At 32.6% G+C, this 20,734-nt stretch overlaps 2 protein-coding genes and 1 non-coding gene across 3 annotated transcripts; 1 reads left to right on the top strand and 2 right to left on the bottom strand.

Moving 5' to 3' along the window:
* Positions 1-5,240: 5,240 nt before the first annotated feature.
* TRNAM-CAU (transfer RNA methionine (anticodon CAU)) lies at positions 5,241-5,312 on the bottom strand. The gene has a single exon. It is a non-coding gene; the product is annotated as a tRNA-Met (tRNA).
* A 2,004-nt stretch (positions 5,313-7,316) lies between these two features.
* On the bottom strand, positions 7,317-12,705 carry LOC125866739 (ALBINO3-like protein 1, chloroplastic). The gene is made up of 11 exons (XM_049547082.1): positions 12,262-12,705; positions 11,347-11,457; positions 11,105-11,179; positions 10,888-10,948; positions 10,650-10,723; positions 10,283-10,387; positions 9,647-9,757; positions 8,740-8,843; positions 8,401-8,592; positions 8,016-8,319; positions 7,317-7,768 (listed from the first exon to the last, which is right to left on the bottom strand). The coding sequence occupies exons 1-11, from the start codon at positions 12,622-12,624 to the stop codon at positions 7,691-7,693; spliced, it is 1,578 nt and encodes a 525-aa protein (XP_049403039.1). The 5' UTR covers positions 12,625-12,705; the 3' UTR covers positions 7,317-7,690.
* A 3,270-nt stretch (positions 12,706-15,975) lies between these two features.
* LOC125868757 (uncharacterized) lies at positions 15,976-20,734 on the top strand. Its single transcript, XM_049549328.1, has 3 exons — positions 15,976-15,998; positions 16,053-16,146; positions 19,595-20,734. Exons 1-3 carry the CDS (start codon positions 15,976-15,978, stop codon positions 20,732-20,734), a joined length of 1,257 nt encoding a protein of 418 aa, XP_049405285.1.

The following is a 20,734-nucleotide window of genomic DNA, read 5'->3' as shown; positions in this document are numbered from 1 at the left end:
AATTAAGTCATGAATACTTGATCCGGTAAGTAACCTTGCAAAATTGCATTGTTTACATCAAGTTAGTGAGCCTTTCACTTGTTTTGAATGGTGATGGACAGAACGATCCTGATAGTGGTTGGTTTGACAACTGAACTAAAGGTTTTATGAATTTCAATTCTGGACGTTGCGTAAAACCTTTTGCTATTAATTGTGCCTTGTACCTGTCAATGGAATTATCAATTTTCCCTTTAATTTAAAACAATCATTTACAGTCAACAACATTTTCATTGGGGTCCTAGAAATTAGTTCCCAAGTTTAATTTCTCATTAGAACTTCATATTTCATATCCATGACATTCTTTCATTCAATGTGCTTAACAACTTGATTAAAGGTATTTGGTGTGGTAGAAAGGTGAGATAAAAAGCTGATTTTTTTATTTGAAGATAATATTTTGGGATCTTATGACCACGCTGGAGGGTGGAGGAGCATTGGTAGTTGTCAGAGTATTTGGGGATCTGGTGGTTGCTGGATCAATATTGGTTGAGGAGGATTAAAAGTAAGTGATTAAATAGAGATGGTATTTGAAGAATTATTAAATAGAGAAGGAGAGGGGAAAGTGATAGGATTAATACTTTGAACTGGAGGTTGTTGGTAGTTGACCTTCAATCATGGTTTGTTGAGTGTTGAGAGATAAATGCAAATCTTTTAAAGGATGGGAAGAAGAGGAAACAATTAGGGGGATACACATAAGTGGTGGAAGAGTTGAGATGAGATTGGAGTCCAAGTTTTGTTGGACCTCTAAATGAATTTTAAATGGCAGAAGAGTTGGGATGAGATTGGAGTCCAAGTTTTGTTGGACCTCTGAATGAATTCTAAATGGCGGAAGAGTTGGGATGAGATTGGAGTCCAAGTTGTGTTGGACCTATGGATGAGTTTTCTTAGAGACGTGTGACTCTATGATTTCTCAATTTAACTTGAAAAAATTATTTTTCAAGTGTGAGAACATTTGAGTAAAAGGAAAAATATTTTTACTAAATTAAACATCACGACTAATGAATATTTTTGAGTTCACTAGACAAAAAAAAAAGTGCATGATGAACAATAGAAACTCTTAAGTAGACACATGGTGTAGATCTAGGTTGGAACTTATATTTTGTATATAGTTTAAACTATAGATAACAAAGACAATCAAAAAAATTTAGCAAAGAGTATTTTGGTGGTTCGCCAAATAATTTTTTATAAGGAGAACATTATTCAGGTCTGGAGTAGAAAGTCTATTTATGAGATAAACAACATGGTGACAAGAAAATGACCATAATTCAAATGATAATGAGGCTTCATTAAGAAAAATTCTAATTGTTTCGTCAATGTGGCAATATCGTTGTTCTACTATGACAACTCATTGGGGTGTGTAGGGCGATGAAATTAAATGTCCAATGCCATTTTGTTGTAGGTAGTGTTTCAAACCTGTGTATTCACCCCACCCCCACCCCATCAGTATAAACTGAGGCAATTTTGTGTTTAAAACTTTTTTCCACAAAAGGATGAAATTGTTTAAAAATGAAAGCAACTTTACTTTTATTTGTGATTGTATACAGTCGAATATGAATGGTATAATGATCAACAAAAATGCAGTAATACAACTTTCTATCAATGAATAAAATGGGTGATGGATACCATAAAACACTAAACAGAGTTTGAAGTGAAGCATTATTGTTTAAAGTGAGTCTTTAAAATGACAAATGATGAGTTTATTTGATGAACAAGAATTACAAAAATCAAACTTTTCTTTGATGGAAATGGGAATTGAAAATTTATTCAATACTAAGTCTAGGAGTTTTAAATGAAGATGTCCAAGGTAACAGTGTCATAGTTGACGAGAGACTTTGGTAGAAGTGAAGATTGCAGAAGGTTTCATATGATCAATGTGAGACCACTCATAGAGTTCATTTTTTTCTGTCTTTGTACCAATAATTTCGAGTTTTGAGATCCTTCACAAGAAAAAAGTATGACAATTTTTTTATAAAGGCTAGATTGTCACATCAAACTTAGCAACATAAACAAGGTTCTTTTTTATACCTGGAGTATAAAGAGTGTCAAAAAGTAATGAAATTAGAATTATAAATCTTTATTTGAGTTAAATAGTGTGAGTAATGGAAATAGTTTTACCGTCACCCATGGACTCTTTCCTCATTGCCAGTGTATTCTTCAAGATTATCTGATACTGTTGTGACATAATGTGTTGCTCCAGAATCAAGAATCCAAGAATTTGCATCTTGCTGATGATTTCACACAAAGTTAACTTTTGCTTCAAAGTGATTGTGTGCTTTGAGCGACATACATCAAGAGTGTGGCCGGTCTTCTGGCATAGTTGGTGTTTCACAGCTTGCCTGGCTTGTCTTCTATTTTGTTTATTACCAGGGTATGCCTATCGTTGAGCTGGTCATTTCTAAGATTGATTGGGAAAGCAACAATTATTTTTTTGTGCTATTAAGGCTGAAAGTTGGTCCTCCGTGCAACTGCAATCGTGATAATTGAGGATGATTTTTCAATATCTTGGTTTGAGAAAGAGTTCATGGTCTGTTAGTTTCTAAAATAGTTCTTCAAAGCTCAAGATTGTGTCTCGCGCTCTTATAGCGGCAGGGATCTCACGGTACCAAACTTGCTCTGATACCATAAAGAGATTCAAATTAAAGCAAACTTGAATGATCTTTATTAAATTGTAACATCAACTTAAATACAAGTAAATGTAACTAACTCGACTAATTCTAAGGAACTACTCTAACAACTTATAGATAGGCTTAGAATCAAATATTTAAACTAAATCTACTTCTAACAAACCAATAACTATTGATAGCTAAATTTACTCTAGATACTTATGAGAATATCTCAATATATACCTCTACATTCCAGACATATTCAAAGGATCTCTGAACCTTAGGGACTTTATCATATGTCTTTTCTAGGTCAATGAATGACATGTAAGGTATTTTTCTTGCTCCTATATTGTTCTAACAATTTTCTTATAAGATGAATGGCTTTTATAGTCGAACGCCCGACATGAATCTGGATTGATTCTTAAAAATAGACACACCACTCTTTATCTTTATCTGGATCATCCTCTCTCAAACTTTTATTATACAATTTAATAGCTTGATAATCATGTAATTAGTGCAATTCAAGATATCGCCTTTGTCTTGTACAGTTGTACTACAGCCTCCATTTCTCTAACATCTTAGTCGTTACTCTTTCCGTCCCATTTTATATGTCACATTTTTACTTTGCACTTGCATTAAGAAATGATGTAACTTTACCCTTCCACCCTTATTTAATTTTTTTGGAACTCAAGTTTTCAATCAATGAATATGAATTAATTTATTTTCATTAATTAATTTAACCAATGAACATGAATCATTTACTTAGCTTTTCTAAGTTAGTCAAATGTATATTTTCAAGGCTAATAACTCACAAGGGTAAAAAAGGAACAATATGATAATTTATGCATTGATTTTATGAAATAACAAGTATTATGAACCAACTATTTATAGAAAGGAATGACATATAAAATGGGACGGAGGGAGTACCATTTTTTAAGAAGTCCTTCAAACTTTTTTACATTTTCCTATGCATATTAATGATCTTTTAGAAAGAAAAAAAAAATAACCCACTTTAATTAATCAAACCCTTTAAAATCACTTAAAACGGAATGGAGGGAGTATAATTTTATGAGTGAACCATTATTTTACTAAGTCCTTTTCAATCTTGTTATTATTTTTTTAAAATCTGGTTAAAATAATTTCCTATAGTTGTATCTCGTCTAATCTTCATCTTGGTGATTATTGTCTCTTGAAACCAATCTGACTAACATGTGAGTTTAAACCAAGTTGTTACCACCATATAATCTTCTTCTGTTTTTGTTTTTTTACTACATGTTCAGTATCCATAATTGAGTCCGATTAAATATAGATTTATCATGGAAAGTTCAAATACTAGGGGTAAAGCACTAGCTCCCTAACAAAGGTGACCCGGTATCAGGGAGACTCGAATTCGATCGAAAAATTTGATTAAGATTTAAGAATGAAGAATATTTTATCACTCCATCATAATTACTATCGATACCAACGTATAACCATATGAAAAAAATTAAAAGATTTGGTGAATAACATCATCATGACCTAGATTTCACGTGGCACAAAGTGAAAATCGTATCCCAAAAATTATATTCCACAATTTATAAGATTTTATAGTACAATTTTTCTCTAAAAAAATTTTCCTCAAAAGCCATAACCATTGCTTTTGTCAAATAAAATTCAAAAAATGAGACAATTTTAGAAGGAGAGAAATTCGTAAGAAATATTTTTGAACACAATAATGGACCACTCTTTAATAATCTAAAGAATATTTTCACACATATTCTCCTTCTAGAATTGCCTTTGACCTAATATCATTTTGACTACTTTCCTATTTTAGACATTTAAGTATTTTAATTGGATTGTTTTCTAATTTTCTCTTCTTTCTAATATAATAATAGCACTCTAGTTTAGATGGAGATTGAGTCATATTCAGTACCAATAATTGTGACCTTTATCCATATACAATAATACTACTATAGGATATAATTATAAAATCACTTGAATAAACAAAGTAGGAATCTTTTGTACTTACGTCAATATTCTTTTCCTTTTTCTTTTTTTTTTATTCGGGGTTCGGAGTCCATATTAGAGCTCCTGCTAAATCTTAATCGAGCATTCCAAGGTCCATTCGAGGATGGCACTCTCACTAAAATTTTCTTCATACACATAGCTCGAACCTGAGACCTCTGATTAAAGAGTGAATTAATCTCAACATTGCACTACAATCTACGTTGGTTACGTCAATGTTCTTCCTTGCAAGAAGTTGTCTATATTTTTTATTGTAACATTAACAACCCAATTCAGATTCTCTCAAATCAACATTTTTAAATTCATATTTAATTTTCTATAAAAACAATAATTTAATCTAAGGGTATGTCACAATAGAAACTGAAAGAAAGAATTTAATTTTTATGTTAATGCATATATAACGTGTAAATAATCGGTTATAGTGGTTATAATATTTTTGAAACTTATGATTAATATTTACGTGGTTATAAAAGTTTAAATGGGAAGCATAAATTAAAGTCAGTTATTTCATATTTTTTGGAACGAGAACGAAGAAAAATGGGTCACATAAATTGTACTTCCCGAATCCGAAAATGAACTTAAAAAGAGGAAAAATAATATCAGAGCCAGGTTTCGATCCTGGGACCTGTGGGTTATGGGCCCACCACGCTTCCGCTGCGCCACTCTGATGCTGTTGTTACTTGAAATGCACAAAATACACATAAAGATAATATTTCACATTTAAAAGGGATTAAAGTGTAACATTTACAAAACAATGAGGTTCGAACGTGAAAACCCACTCAGCGAAAAGTTAAAAACACGTAAATTTTTGGATTATATTATTTTCATTCTTTAAATATGATAAATTTGATAGTTTGAGAAATGATTATAGTTATTAATAAAGGTAAATTAGAAACTAAGTAATAAATTAACTCTTAAATTTCTAAAGTAAACAAATAAAATAGACATTTAATTTTTAATCCATTAGACGAAGTATCCTTTGACGTCAATTTAGGCTTCTTTAAAATCCGTCAACTTCCCTTAAATATTTCTAATTAAATATTTAATTTAATGCATCATGACATAAACAAAACTTAAAGAAAACATTTAAAAGCATTAAATGAAGGGAATCTTACTAATTTACCCTTTTAACTCTTTTTAATGTACTAATTTATGTGTCTTATTAATCAATATCAAAATTAACACACATATATATATTATTGAGGGGCAAATAGGAAAACTTTATCTTGGTTTTGCAAATTGACAACTAATTTGAAATAGATAATTTTAGTAATATAAGACATAGGGAATACTCCATTTCATTTTAAGTGATTTTTAAGGGTTTAACTACCCATTAAAACAGTCGCATAATAATATTAATTAAGCAAATTAATCTTTTTAAGGCATTAAAAGAGGTAATTAGGAAGGCATAAAACATCGAAATGCTGGAGATTGTGAAACACACAAGCATGCTGATAGGTTATTATAAAAGTAGAGTGATATATTCTCTTTTAAAACAAATAATACCACAGATTATCAAACTAATTAATTAAAGAAATAAGATTAGCTTATGTAATCATTTATGTTATTTTAATTACTACTTGTAATGTTTCGAACCTTGCAAAGCAAGCCCGTCTTCCCATTAAATATATAAAACCAGGTTGCGTGATGTACTTTTAACTTCCATATATAAAATTACGTAAATTAAGAGGGTAAGCAAGGACCACCCACAAATAAAGTTGTGAGCATTCGAAGGAATAGAATGTCCCTTTGTTTCTATTTGTCTGATCTATTTGGAGTTGATACGAAATTTAAGAAAATAAAAAAAATTATAAATCTTGTAGATTTAAATTAAAGAAATATTAATGTATTAAAATGTCCTTTAATTTAGTAGTCTTAGACATATTATTGAAAAGTTGAAATTAAAAAATTGTTAAACGAGCTAAAAGGAAAAAGTGTGTCAAACAAATGAAACGAAGGAAGTTATTAAGATAGTCAAGTCAGTCGTTGACTTAATTTCTTGGGTAACAATGATTCTTTGAAATCAAATCAGTATTTCTTCTCGGTATCTTTGATTAACTAATTTGGTATTTATTTTTATGAACCAATGAAATATTATGATTTGATAGGTAACAAATTGTAGAAACTTTCTTTCCTAGCCTCAAATTAAAGTATATTTTAGAAATGGAACCTTTTTCTTTATATATTATATGTATGCAAAATTGTCTATTTAATCAAATACTTGGATTACATATCAAGTTTAAATGTGTGCATACATCACATTACTAAGGAAGCTTGCATTGGAGCAATCATTGACTCGTTGTAATAATATCACTTAAATATGCATTCAAGTTATAAACATCGCCACTTAAGAAATTTCTACACAAGCAAGTCACCTATATCTGAATAACAGGTAACATGTCTTATTTTCGATACAAATTTTATATTCTACAGAAGCATATATACACGCCAAGTCATGACATGTTGTGTTACAATTTTACAGGATTTTTATAGAGGAAATGGTCTTCCTTTGAGCTCATAGCCCAAATTCTGGAACCATAAGCTTTCTGAAAAATATATTTCTAATAATAAAACATCAATAACAAGAAAAAAATAAAAAAATTAATAATCCAAGTTGTATGGTAGATGCAGAAAATTTGCTCATATCACTTTCCAATTCCTGGGTTCCAAATTAAGGAAAAACCGCCGCCATACACATGAGGTACAAATTTGACAGAATATAACACTGTTCTACAAGAACTCTACTTCATTGGTATATGCTAAGTATATTAATATCAAACCAGTGACGCTAATCCTTTTGAGACGCTAAAGCAGATTCTTTACACTACTTGGTATTTATCCAGCTATGCTTGTAAAAGAATCAGTAGCAATTACCATTTCTCGTTCTCTTTAACGTCATAATTTACAACTATGCAGCCTCCAAGTGTGAACTCACCAGGTCCTCCAAGCTCGTGAACCCAACATTTGCATCAGGTTTCTGATGCACTACAGCAGATTCAAGTGGCCTCACTACGGGTGTATAATGTATAGCATTTGGTTTAAGTTGCTTACTCGCTTCTGTCTTCTTGTGCATCTTCAAGTGGAAGTTTGTTATCTGTAGCTCTGGTAGAAGTAACAGTCTCGCCCTGAAAGTAGGAATGAAAATCTATAGTTAGGGTTTGGTCGATTAACAATATCTATGTCTTATGTTCACCTGCACAGAAGCAATATAACTTCCAATATTTGACTTCCCAAGAGGAAAATAGAAGTCAATGAGAACCTAAAGATTTGGGGTGAACCGCAAATGTGACAATAACAACGATATTTTGATCCAAGTGATATCTGTCCACACATACTGAAGTTCAGCATTGAACCAAAAGATGCTAACTTTACCTTCTTTATTCTGTCAGAAACATGCTGATCCTCTACATGGCTGTGATCATCTGAAATTTTACCAGTCTGACTTCTTTCAACTTCCGAAGAAATACTATCACCATTTACAACACGATAATTTTCAGAAGTGGAAGTGTTGCGACTCGGAGATGTAGAATCAACATTAATAGAGTCAATTTCATTCCCATTTTCTAACTCAACTGACTTGTCTTCTTTTCTATAATTAGCTGCTACCTCTGCTCTCCTCTTCTCCTCCTCCCTCTGTTGTCGTTTTCTTGCTTCTTGTTCCTTTAACTGTTTAAACCTGGAAAAAAAAAAAAGAAAGAATCACAATAAAGTCCTAACCACGAACTTCTCACCTCCAAACAAGGTCTAGACATCTAACCTTTCACCCTTGCGGGACTTATCTGAAGTAGGATTTCCATCTTTCTTTCTAGCTATTGTTGCTTCAGAGACTAATTTCTGAATTTGAGGTTGCTCTTTCCTAGGTGTATCATCTTTCAAGGTTGGAACTTTTGCACCTCCAAACTTCTGAAGCCATACTTGTTGGCTGGTGCTAAGTATGTTATTTGTTAACCTTCATAAGATGGTAAACAATTCTGAGAGGTTATTGATCATAGGAGAACAATAGTGGTCAATAAATTGGATAATAAAGAGTATAAAAGAAAACGAAAATCAGAGGAATAAACCGATATTTCCAAACTAGTAATAGAGAAGTGCTTACCAATATAGGCTCAGACCAGAAGGAACTGACAGTGAAAAGTAACCAAGCATTAGAGGGAGAAACTTAGTTATTGCTTGAGAGTTCTTCACATTTGGATCATCACTCTGGATATTCATTAAAAAGGAATTAGAAACTAAACAGGAAAAAAAAAAAAAATAAGATGAAAATGATTTAGAAGATAACTGCTATAAAGTCACATTCACTTCTTCGTAACAGACTAACCAACTATGGACTGGCCAACAGATTGAACAGAATCACGAGTCAGAATGAATAAGTTAACCAGACAATTCACTTAGCAATAACAACTAAATTCAGTTTCCAGTAGAGGGGGGTGAAATTAGAGATATGAACCACAAAGAACTGAGCACAGAACACCATCTATATGTCAAGGTTACAATACAAAGATAAAACACCATTAGTACTTTCTTCATCGGATATTCTAACTTTGGGAACCATCAACATGCCCAACATTTGGATGGGCAGCAAGTGAATAATATTCACAATACATACACCAGAATTCCAATTATCAGGACCCTGATGTAGAATTGATTCAGTGAACCAACCATCTCTAAGATGGTGACAAAAAGTCAAAAGGTTGGATATACAGGAACCTGACTCAACTTATGAGCTTAGTCATTTACCGTCTAGTGATATTGAATGCAATAGTTGACACAAGGAACAAGATGGTAAATGAACCGTGTATCTAACAACTGAAATTGAATACTTGAACACAGGGTACAAGATGGTACATTTACCATGTACAGTATAGGTAACCCAGAATAACCAAACAAAATAAGGAAAACAACAAGAGACACAAAGCAATAGAGTTAAAGGAAATCATCATAAATGCAGATAAAGAGAGGTTATCGTGCATAAAAGGAGGCTGGAAATGGTTTCATTGACCAACCTGTTGAGATGGTTGCATGATTTGAATAGAGATGTACTGGGAGACAACCAACAATACAGGCAAGACAAGATATGCAAAAGTATCTGACCAACCAAGCGGAGGATGACCATCCTGTAAAATCCAACGATAAGAATCAGTGCTAATGCATTCTTCAAGGTGAAGCAACTACAGAAATTTGACAGCATTCATCAACTAATAAACTGAACTGCGAGATTTTTTTGTTCCAGATTATTTATTACTACAAACTTCATCCTTCTAATGCAGTATGCTTCCTTAATCAGAGACAGCCTCACTTGCTGAGTTACTCAAATAAGACATGGCATGCCACCTTTATACAGCTAGTAGAAGGGACAAAATCTGATGGGTTGAGTCACACCCCTAGAGAAACTCATATTCTATATGCATCTAAAAAATAAATGGAGCATAGAAGAGCCATATAATGAAACAAATCCTTATATTGCAGACACCATAACCCGAAAAGGAGAAGAAAGAGAAAGGACAAGTTAAATAAACAAAACAGGCAATGCTACAACAATAAAATGTTGATGAAGTTTTCAAGCTAAAATTCACACACACACCCAAAAAGAGAACGAACGAAAGAAATGAGGAAAGGCAGGACAGCAGCATATGACTCACTACGAAAGGGAAAAGCCAAGAGGTGCCACTTCCAGTTTGTCGGGCAGCAACTGTTGTTGGACCAGCTAGCGAGGGTATCCAGAAGAAGCCTTCTGTCAGAAGTCCCTTAATGTAATACAAATAAAAATAAAAAATTAAGTATTAGAGATGCTTGAATGAAACTGTAGAAATCGAAAGAGTTTGCTAAAGTGTATAAAAGGGTGAAATTTCCAGCAGTGGTAGTTTGCTTTCCACTTACCAAATTTTTTTCCTTTCTCATTTGAGAATCAAAAGATTCAACACTGTCTCCTTTTTTAGCAAGTATTATTCAAGTTAAAAAGCTTATGGAGAGAATGGGTGAACAAGTAAAAAAAAATGGCAGCTTTACCTCATTTGCCACATTTGAGAGGGCTCTGTAAAGACCAATCCATATAGGTATAGTGGCAAGAGTCGGCAGACATCCTGGGGTAGATGATAGAAATGATTTAAAAAACAATTATTATAATTCCATGAGTAAGGATGAAAAACCAGAATTATCAACCATAAAAAGCTTTGGCATTGAAAAAGAAACCAGAATTATCAACCATAAAAAGCTTTGGCATTGAAAAAGAAAGTGCATATGAGACCTGCCAGTGGATTCACGCCAGCTAGTTTATAAAGTCGAGCAGTTTCAAGTTGAATCCTCTCCTAAAATAGATGTATATAAGAAGTTAAAGCAATTAAAGCAAAGATCACACTCTGGACAAATATAAGAAAATGCCACAGCATAACTTAAGCATGTACATCCTCCAGTAATCTACTGACTAACAGTGAAAAATATATGAAGCTTGGGTCCAAATTAACCTGGTCTCCAGCATATCGCTCCTGAATAGCCTTTATTTGTGGTGCCATAGATCGCATTGCCAGTGATGATTCTACCTAAGAATGATTCTCAGAAGAAAGTAAGTCATCTTAAGCCTTCATAAGCAAGAATATAATTTGTGCTTTGTAAAGCTCAATTGGCTTCTTCCGAAATACTATCTGCTACACAGAAATATGAAAATAAGGAATATTGTAAAGTAGAGACATGAGAGTAGACCACTGACCTGTTTTTTGGTTAGAGGAAAAGTTGCAGCTTTTACTAGTATTGTTAGTAGAATGATTGCGAAACCATAAGAATATGGCACATGTAAAGTTGAGAGCCCATCCTTCAGAACCTGGACATAGCACAACCACTTGCTTAATTTTTCTCTCCTTTCTTTTCCTTTGATGTGTGTAACATATGAAGGTGAGATAATAGAATTTAGCTTTGGATCAACCCATATATTAAAGTTGGATAATTATGCTATGCTATCTCTCCAACACTGAGCAGAAGGATGTCACATTTAGGCTGAAAAGTATTTCTCATTCCATTTGATAGCGGCATGAAACATTTTTTTTCCTTCTTACTACATCTTCTAATCCCAATCATACCACCAAATGAAGCAACTAATATATCAGACAAGTTCCAGGATACCAAATAAAGAAACCACCTTTAACAACCTCATTCCTTAAAGATGAACAGAAATATAGCCATATACACAATTCTTAACTGCTAAATATTACATTTTGAAACACACTTAAATCCTTCCATAAAATTGCAACCGAAACCCAACTATCAATACAAAATTCAAAATTCAATCAATCAACAACACGACAATCCCAAAACAGTTGGGAGTATGCTATATGAAAGTATTCGTTCAACTCTACTCGAGTCTCAAGTCAATCTCACTCCAACACTATGACAGTTTCTGCAAAACTTAAGGCTACTTGAATCAATAAAATCCACAAGGGCACCTTCCAAACACAGTATGACAATAACAACTAACCCTTAATTACAATAGTCTATACACTAGTTTCTCCAATACAGCTAACCCAAAAGCCCCATAAGTAAAGCTTTCCGCTCACAAAAAAAGCAAAAAGAATTGAAAGCAAAGGAACATCATAACATGGTAAAAAACAAAACTTTAACATTAACAAACCTTCAAAACAGTCTCCATTCCATTAGTAATACCAGAAAGCCAATCACTATTTTGTTTAACACTTTCAGTAGTGTCAACAACAGTATCAGCAGAACCTGAAACAGCAGCATCAGCAACTGTATACAAAAACCCTTCAGCCCGAGTAAACAAATCCTTGAAAAGCAACTCTGCAGTTTCCGGGTCAGGAAATGGATCCTGCCCCAACCCGAATCGAGCTACTCCAAGCATACCCCTTGAAAAGGGTTTGTTAAGTGGAAGATTTCCAAAGTGGGTTCGATGGAAAACTGGGTTTAGGGTTTTGGTTCGGTCTACAAATGGAGATAATATTGAATTGGGTCCAAGAGAAGGGAACAAAGTTGCCATTTTCGCTAACAAAGTTTCAGGTTCTTGTAAACCCTTGAAGATATAGATGAGTGGGGATTTTAGAAAGAGCTGATTTTTAATTATGGGTTTTGACAAGTCCTAAATTTTTCATAATTTTAAGTCAGAAAGTAAGAAAAAGAAAAGATCTTTTTGAATATTTGAAAAGAAAATATATCGTGGGAAAAATGTTAAATATGGAAAGATAAAAAGAGTCAAATCTTTTTTTATATCCAACAATCATGGACTTGTGGAAGATCTTTTGTTTGCTCTTGTTTTTTCTAAATCAAAATGATAAAATGATGGCAAATTCAGAATTTTAATTAAGTAAATTTTAAAAATAAAAATATAGTGTTTGAGATTTGAATTTAAAAGTCTTAAGAAAAATTTTTGAACTTTTTAAACTGATAAGTCAATCTTTAATTGTATATTAGGAGATTCAAAATCTTTATATATAGATAAAATATTAAAAAGCATCTTTTATTACAACAATTTCGATGAAAGTTCGAATATATTTCAGATTTTTTCCCCTTTATTAACTATGAAGTTCTATATATTGTGTAATTTCTTACCGAATCTCTTATAAGTCGTAACTCCCTAAATCCGCCATGATTGATTAATATTAGTTTATGATGATAAAACGGCATAATACATATATGCACCATTTAATTTGGTCTCAGCTACATACAGTAGCAGACCCAAGATTATCATTAAGGGATATTGTCAATGGTCATTGATTGATTAATAGTAGTTTATGATAATATAATGACATAATACATATATGCACCATTTAATTTGGTCTCAACTACAATAGTAGTTTATGATAATAAAACGGCATAATACATATATGCACCAGTTAACTAGAACACACGACCTCAAGGAATTTTCACAACAACTTAACCACTATACTAAACTTTTAACTTGTATCAAGAGGTGTCAATACTTGTATATATACTTATTAAGTAATAATTTGACCATATACAATGTAATTTTTCGATGAAAGGGTGTCAGTGGTAAGTCCGCCCCTGATCACATAGAACGTTATATAGGACACGTGTATCTACTTGTTCAATTTTGTACAAATTTAAATGTCTATTTATACATATTCAAAGTTAAAGAATATAAATATGAATTGAGGTCAAATTAAGTCGTACATTAGCGTAATAAAACTGTTTATAAGCAATCTCAAGACTTGCAACAATAGCTATATTTTCATGAATTTTGTTTTCTCATCCAATTGTGTGCTTTCTTGGTAGTTATTTTTGCACAAAAACTAGCAAGTGATGTATCCGGTTAGTTAAGGATGGAACACCAATTTATCATTCATTCTATACGGGGGCGGACCCATATAGGTCTTTTCAGGTGCTCGAGCACCCATTAACCTTGTATCGAAGTATGTACATTTATATAGAACTTAAGAGAGAAAACGGTCTAAAACCTCCTCAATTTATATTCGAAATCTTAACTACACACTCCAACTTCACAGGTGTCCTATCACCTCCTGAACATTTTAAAAGTGAAATATATACTCTTTAAAAAGTCATACCCAGATTTGTATTGAGCAGTGATATGCACGCTCCTGCCATATCGCATCACCTTTTTTAATATAAAAAAAAATTAATTCTTTTTCTTTATTCTACAGCCATAGCATCATCAACCTAGTGCTAAATTATTTTTCACGAGTTTTCTTCTAAATTCATCTCAATTCAAATAATCATTGATTCAACGCTCAAATTCTCTATTTTTGCATAATCTTCTGCTTTTTTCACTTTTGATTGATGAAATTTTCATCCAAAATCATTAACAATTCAATGCCCAAAAATTCCTTTTTATCAAATTTAGGGTTTAAGTTTTTAGCTATAGTTAGTTTAGTAGGAATGTTGAAAAATGAAGATTTAGTATGATTTTTGTATAATATAATGTTCATTGTAGATTTGATAACCAAAATCTTTTTAGATCTGAAAAAAAAAAAAAAGGGATAAAGAATGCATCTGACTTGTAAATTTTGTGTTTGAGCTTGAATTTGAATTTGCATCTCCTGGAGCTATGAAAACAAAGTATGTGGTGATGGTGATGTAAGTGGTGGTTTACATCGGAACTGATTGTTGATGAGTTTGTTCTCACACTGTGGACTAACAGAGATTATTTCCGGTGGATTTTTAGTAGAGCTACTGTGAGAAGTGTGTGATTCGAAAATGAGAGGGAACTTATAAGTGATGGAAGAATTATGGGGGTGGAGACCTGATAGTAGACGAGCCAAGCTGACCTAGTGAATCAAAGAAGTCATCACCGCCGGTGTTGTTGTCGGTCTGTTAAAGAGAAAGAAGAAGAAGAAAAAACGTAAAAAGTGACAAATAAATAAAAGGAAACATAAAGGTTTTTTTAAAAAAGCAAAATAATGAAATAAGGAAAATATTAAAGTTTTAATTAGTTTTTTTGTCTTTCACTCTCTTTGAGAGAATGAACTACATCTTCTTTGCCACCTCAGTATTCAGGGAGCAAATAATTTCGCTTTAAAATAGTTTAAAGGGGTGATAGGACTCTCGTGAAATATAAGTGTGTAGTTGAGATTTGAGATATAAATTGGAAAGGTTTTAAACCATTTTCTCGAACCTAAAAGGGGTAGTATAAAATTTAAACAATGAACACCCATATATCAAAAGGTTCTATATTGGTGTAGTGGTTATTTGAGGGTTGTTAAGGTTTTGATAGCTTTTGTATCTGGGTTCGTTTCCTGGTCTCAGTTATTACATGGTTGATTTTTTATTCTCTCTTTCTATATATATATATATATAAATGATGTTGAATGCCCTTTGCCGTATTTTGTATGTTTACATAGTCTCATAATGAAAATTTGGCGCTGCTATGTAGCTAAGAGAGCACCCAGAACCTTAAAATTCTAAATCTGTCACTGATTCTATATTCTGGTTTATGTCTGGATTAGGGTGAATACTCAATTAAGTCTGGATTAGAGTGAATAACCAATACCATGTATGAACTCCTTATATCCCACATAATCACACATCACTGCCCAAGAGACTAGTTTATGTGGGCACATCTACAATAGTGGACAAGTTATATTGGGGATATATAATTAATGATATAAAATGTCTGTCAAGTTGGCCCTTGTCTAATTAGATAAATTTTGAAAATTTTATTGCACAAATGGCACACTATATCAACTAAGACATGCAATATAAAATGATCATTTAGTTAAAAAAATATTAGCACTACATAATTCATAATCATTTAGTAAAATAATATATATATAGTAACTTCTCTCTCTTCTAACTTCTACTAGATGTATATGCCCGTGCGCCAAACATTCATCCATTTCACGTATATTTAGAAGTAATGGCTTCTTATGTAGTTGCTAAGTAAAGCGTATCGTGATTGCCTTGTCCACATATATACACAGTATTTGTTTACAGATTGGTAGAAGTTGATGCAAGCAGTTTCTATGTTGTTGGCAGCTATATCGCTGCAATTGTGTTGTCACGGTGGTTGACAAAACCACATGCAGAGGTTAGAATGAGTGTAAATGAAAATGAGCGGGATAAGTAGTAGCAGTAGTAAGTAAATAATCAGTGGCGGAGCCACCTCTTACTATTAGGGGGTTCGGATGAACCCTTCGGCGGAAAATTATATAATTTATACATGGTTAAAATAACCTTTTAGGTATATGTAGTAGATGTCGAACCCTCTTCGGCTACTTCGTGTGTCTATTTTTCAGATTTTGAACTCCTTATTAGAAATTTTGGCTCCACCACTGGTAAGTTGGGTTAATTTCTCATAACTTTTAAAAATTAGCTTTCCCTTAAAAGTTATGCAAAGTCCTTATGTTTGTTGCTAATGACACCAAGCTATAATAATGCTCGACTTAGTGTTAGCCTTTGCAAGTCCAAAGACAGCTACGCATGATAAGTTTTATATTACCTTAAAAAAAAAAAAAGGTAAGAGTCTGAAAAATATTTTAATTTTGGTCGAATTTGTTGTTGCGATACTAAACTTTCATGAGGATCTATTACCTCCCTAGACTATTTAATACCGTATTTTTTACCCCCTGAACTATTTAATAGTGTATTTTAAATGACACTATGGACACATTACTATTTATAATTTTGCATTATTTTTTATGTCCACGTGAACAAAATATATATGTTTAAAATACGATATTAAATAGTCTAAGGAGGTAATAGATCCTCATGAAATTTAGTATCGCAACAACAATTTCAACCAAAGTTGGAATACTTTTCAGACCCTTATCCAAAAAAAATCAACATCAATCAATGATGAAAATATAGACATGTGTTATTTAGGAGACAGAAAACTAACATATTGATACTACTTGTCCACTGACACTTCTAATACTCCGTAGAAAGTTCTAACCAAAGTTTCTCCTTAAAATTAGCAAAAAATGAAAAGAAAAAGGGAAAATTACGCGGTAAAACAAACTTATACTACTTAATTACTCATCATAGTTATAGTTTGTTATAATTATCACTCACGACTAACATTATACATTAATTACGCGGGCTGACTTCGAGTTCGCTCGCCTCTCTCCTCCCTCTCCCAATCTCGCTTGCTATATATACAATTGCATAGATATAATATACAATTATCTAACATATATACATATACAATTCACCTCTCTCCAACTCTCTGCCCTCTCTCTCTCGCCTCTCTCCTCCCTCTCCCAATCTCGCTTGCCATATATACAAATATATATGTATAATATACAATTATCTAACCTATATACATATACAATTCACATTTCTCCACTCTTTGCCCCCTCTCTCTCGCCTCTCGCCTCTCCCTCCCAGTATCGCTCGCCTCTCTCCTCCATATAACATGTAGCTACGAATTGTAATTATCAAACTATAGCAATGGAGAGTAATTAGACTATTTTTGAGTGGCTATATGTGAAAGTTCCCCAAAGAAAAATGGATGATAATTATTTCCTACTTCCATAGGTTTCTTAAATGTCTAGTTCCACTATATCATTATATTTTCCCATCATATTTATTTGAGTCAATTTTTTGAGTTTTCGATCTGTTTCCCCTCAATTATCTAAGTTATAAAATATACTAACTTGCTTTTAGAATATTCATGCAAATACAATTAACAAACAAATATTTACAATTGAAAAATATGCAAATACAATCAACCGGCAAGTTTAAACATTTATTTTGATTAAAGATTATCTGGAAAAAAAGTATTTTTTAAAAAGAAAATTATGAAAGTAATCTACGAAGAACTTAATTATTTCATTAATCCAACTTGTTGATTAGCTCATAATTTTACGTTTTATAATAAAGAGCGGTATCCTTTAAAAGAGTATGTCCACAAACTCATTATTAATAATAGAAATTTGACTTCTAACTTATTGGGAATTTCGCATATAGCCACTCAAAAATAGCTTAATTATGCTTTATAACTATAGTTTGTTAATTATGATTCGTAACTACATGTTATAGGGAGGAGAGTGGCGAGCGAGATTGGGAGAGGGAGGAGACAGGCAAGCGTGAGAGGGCAGAGAGTGGAGAGAGGTGCATTGTATATGTATATCGGTTAGATAATTGTATATATGTAACTACTATGTATATGTATCAATTATTGTATTTGTAAATCTGCATACAATTTGAATTTGTGTACAATTGAATCGAGTTAAAACATTTGAATTTGTATACCCAATCTCTCTCGCTTTATACAAACACAAATTATACATTGTATTTGAATAATTTGTGTTTGTATAAAGCGAGAGAGAGGGAGAGAGAGAGAGACAAAATAGAACTGGACAGGGAAAAATTTGTATTTGTATAATTATAAGTGTATACGGCGGAGAGATATGCATTTGTATATCCGGTCTCTCTCTCTTTATACAAACTATACATTTTTGTTTGTATAAAGTGAGAGAGATTGGCAGAAGAGAAGCGAGAGAGAGAGAGACTGGGTAGGGAGAGGAGAGAGGCGAGGAGGGATGACTGAAAAAGAGAAGAGTGACGAGCGAGATTCCAGAGAGAGGGAGAAAGGAAGAGGGGGAGAGAGGCGAGAGGCAAGAGAGAATGTAATTATAGCTGGAAGTAAGTCCTGAATAGTAATTAATGCAAACTATAACTATATTAGCTATTAACTAGTATATATTTGCTTAACTACGTAATTTTTCCATTGATAAACATCTTGTCTATGTCTTTGAAGAAAAAATTTTGCACTCCCTCCGTCCCATTTTATATGGCAACATTTGACCAGACACGGAGTTTAAGAAATAGATAAAGACTTTAAATGTTTACCAAATTGCCCTTTAAAAAATAATAATATTAAAATATACGCAGTCCAATTTTTTTAAAAAAGTACACTCATTTTCTCTCTCCTATATATTGGTGAAGGCTAAAGTCAAAAAGATAAAAGCACAGTGACTTTTTCAGATTTATGTTCCCAAAATTACTCATTTTCTCTTTTCTCTTTCTAAGTAGTTTAGAAACCACTCTCTTTTTCTCTTATGAAGAAGATCGTCCCATTTTTGCAAATCATGTTTTTTTTTTTTTGAAAAAAAATCCTCTTCTTGATTCCAATTATTTTTAGATTTGTGGCGCCAAAATCACATTAAATTTATGGCGCGAAATCATAATTTTGTTTGAATTTTTTCAGCAAGTGCTATTAAGAGAGATGTTTTTTATATTTTCATGTCATTTTTTCCCTCTGTTACCTTTGAAAAATTTATCTTGCAGGACTATTGTATTATTTTCTTTCATCTCCTTTTTTTTCGTTTCTTGCTTATACTCCAGAAATGAGTATAATTGTATTTTCGGAAGATCCAACCACTAAAAACAAGCGATTAAAATTTGAAGAACGTCAAGCCATTGCAGATTGGCTTTTGAAAGAAAGCAAGGAATGAAAACTCAAATATGGATCTTTAAAACAAGCTGGTATTTTGTTCAACAAATCAAGAAGAACTATTTTACGCATTTGGAAGCAATGTAAATCATCTGTTGATAATGGTACACCATTGGATGCGTCTTCGAAACTTGTAGGCAGAGTTGGAAGAAAACGGGTGGAAGTTGACATTAATCAAGTTAAAGAAACTCAGCTTTGTCGTCGAACAAATATTCGATCTCTGGCTTTTGCGATGAACATGGCAAAATCAACTGTCTTTCGGTGGATAAAAGATGGCACTATTCAGACACATACCAATTCCATTAAACCTCAACTAACCGAACAAAATAAGAAGGTACGACTTGAATTTTGCTTTTCAATGCTTGATCAGAGCACAATTCAGACAAATCCGAAATTTGTGAATATGTTTAATTATGTTCACATTGACGAGAAATGGTTTTTTTTATCTAAAAAGAGTGAAAGGTACTACCTACTTCCTGAAGAACATGAGCCTGATCCATATCGCTCTTGCAAAAGTAAAAACTTTATTCCAAAAGTTATGTTTATGGCTGCTGTTGCTCGTCCTCGATTTGATGAAAATGGAATTGAGCTATTTTCTGGAAAAATAGGTATTTTTTCATTTGTAGTTAAGGAACCAGCTAAGCAGAATAGCAAAAATCGAACAGCAGGAACTCTTGAAACAAAACTCATTCTATCAGTAACTAAAGATATCACTAGGGCTTGTTTGATTGAGAAAGTTCTTCCTGCCATTAGATCAAAATGGTCAGCTTCGGATTCAAACATTCCTATCTTTATACAACAAGATAATGCAAGACCACATATTGGTGTCAATGATTTGGAATTTGTTGAAGCTGCCCAAAAAGATGGATTCGACATTAAACTATGTTTTCAACCACCTAACAGCCCTGATTTAAATGCGTTGGACCTTGGATTTTTTAGAGCAATCCAATCTCTTCAATATCAAAAGGCTCCTTCAAATGTTGATGAATTAGTGGAAGCGGTGGAAAGATCTTTTGATGAAATGAAGGTTGAACAACTCAACCATGTATTTCTTACTTTACAATCTTGTATGATTGAGGTGATGAAAGATAATGGAGGCAACAACTACAAAGTGCCTCATTTGAACAAAAACAGATTAGAAAGAGAAGACAATCTTCCACTTCAACTTTGTTGTGATATTGGTATTGTCAATCATGTTTCAACTCTACTTCAACAATGA

This window comes from Solanum stenotomum, chromosome 6 (assembly GCF_019186545.1).
Source record: "Solanum stenotomum isolate F172 chromosome 6, ASM1918654v1, whole genome shotgun sequence".
Classification (NCBI taxonomy): Eukaryota; Viridiplantae; Streptophyta; class Magnoliopsida; order Solanales; family Solanaceae; genus Solanum; species Solanum stenotomum.
This window is presented reverse-complemented; position numbering and strand designations above follow the sequence as displayed.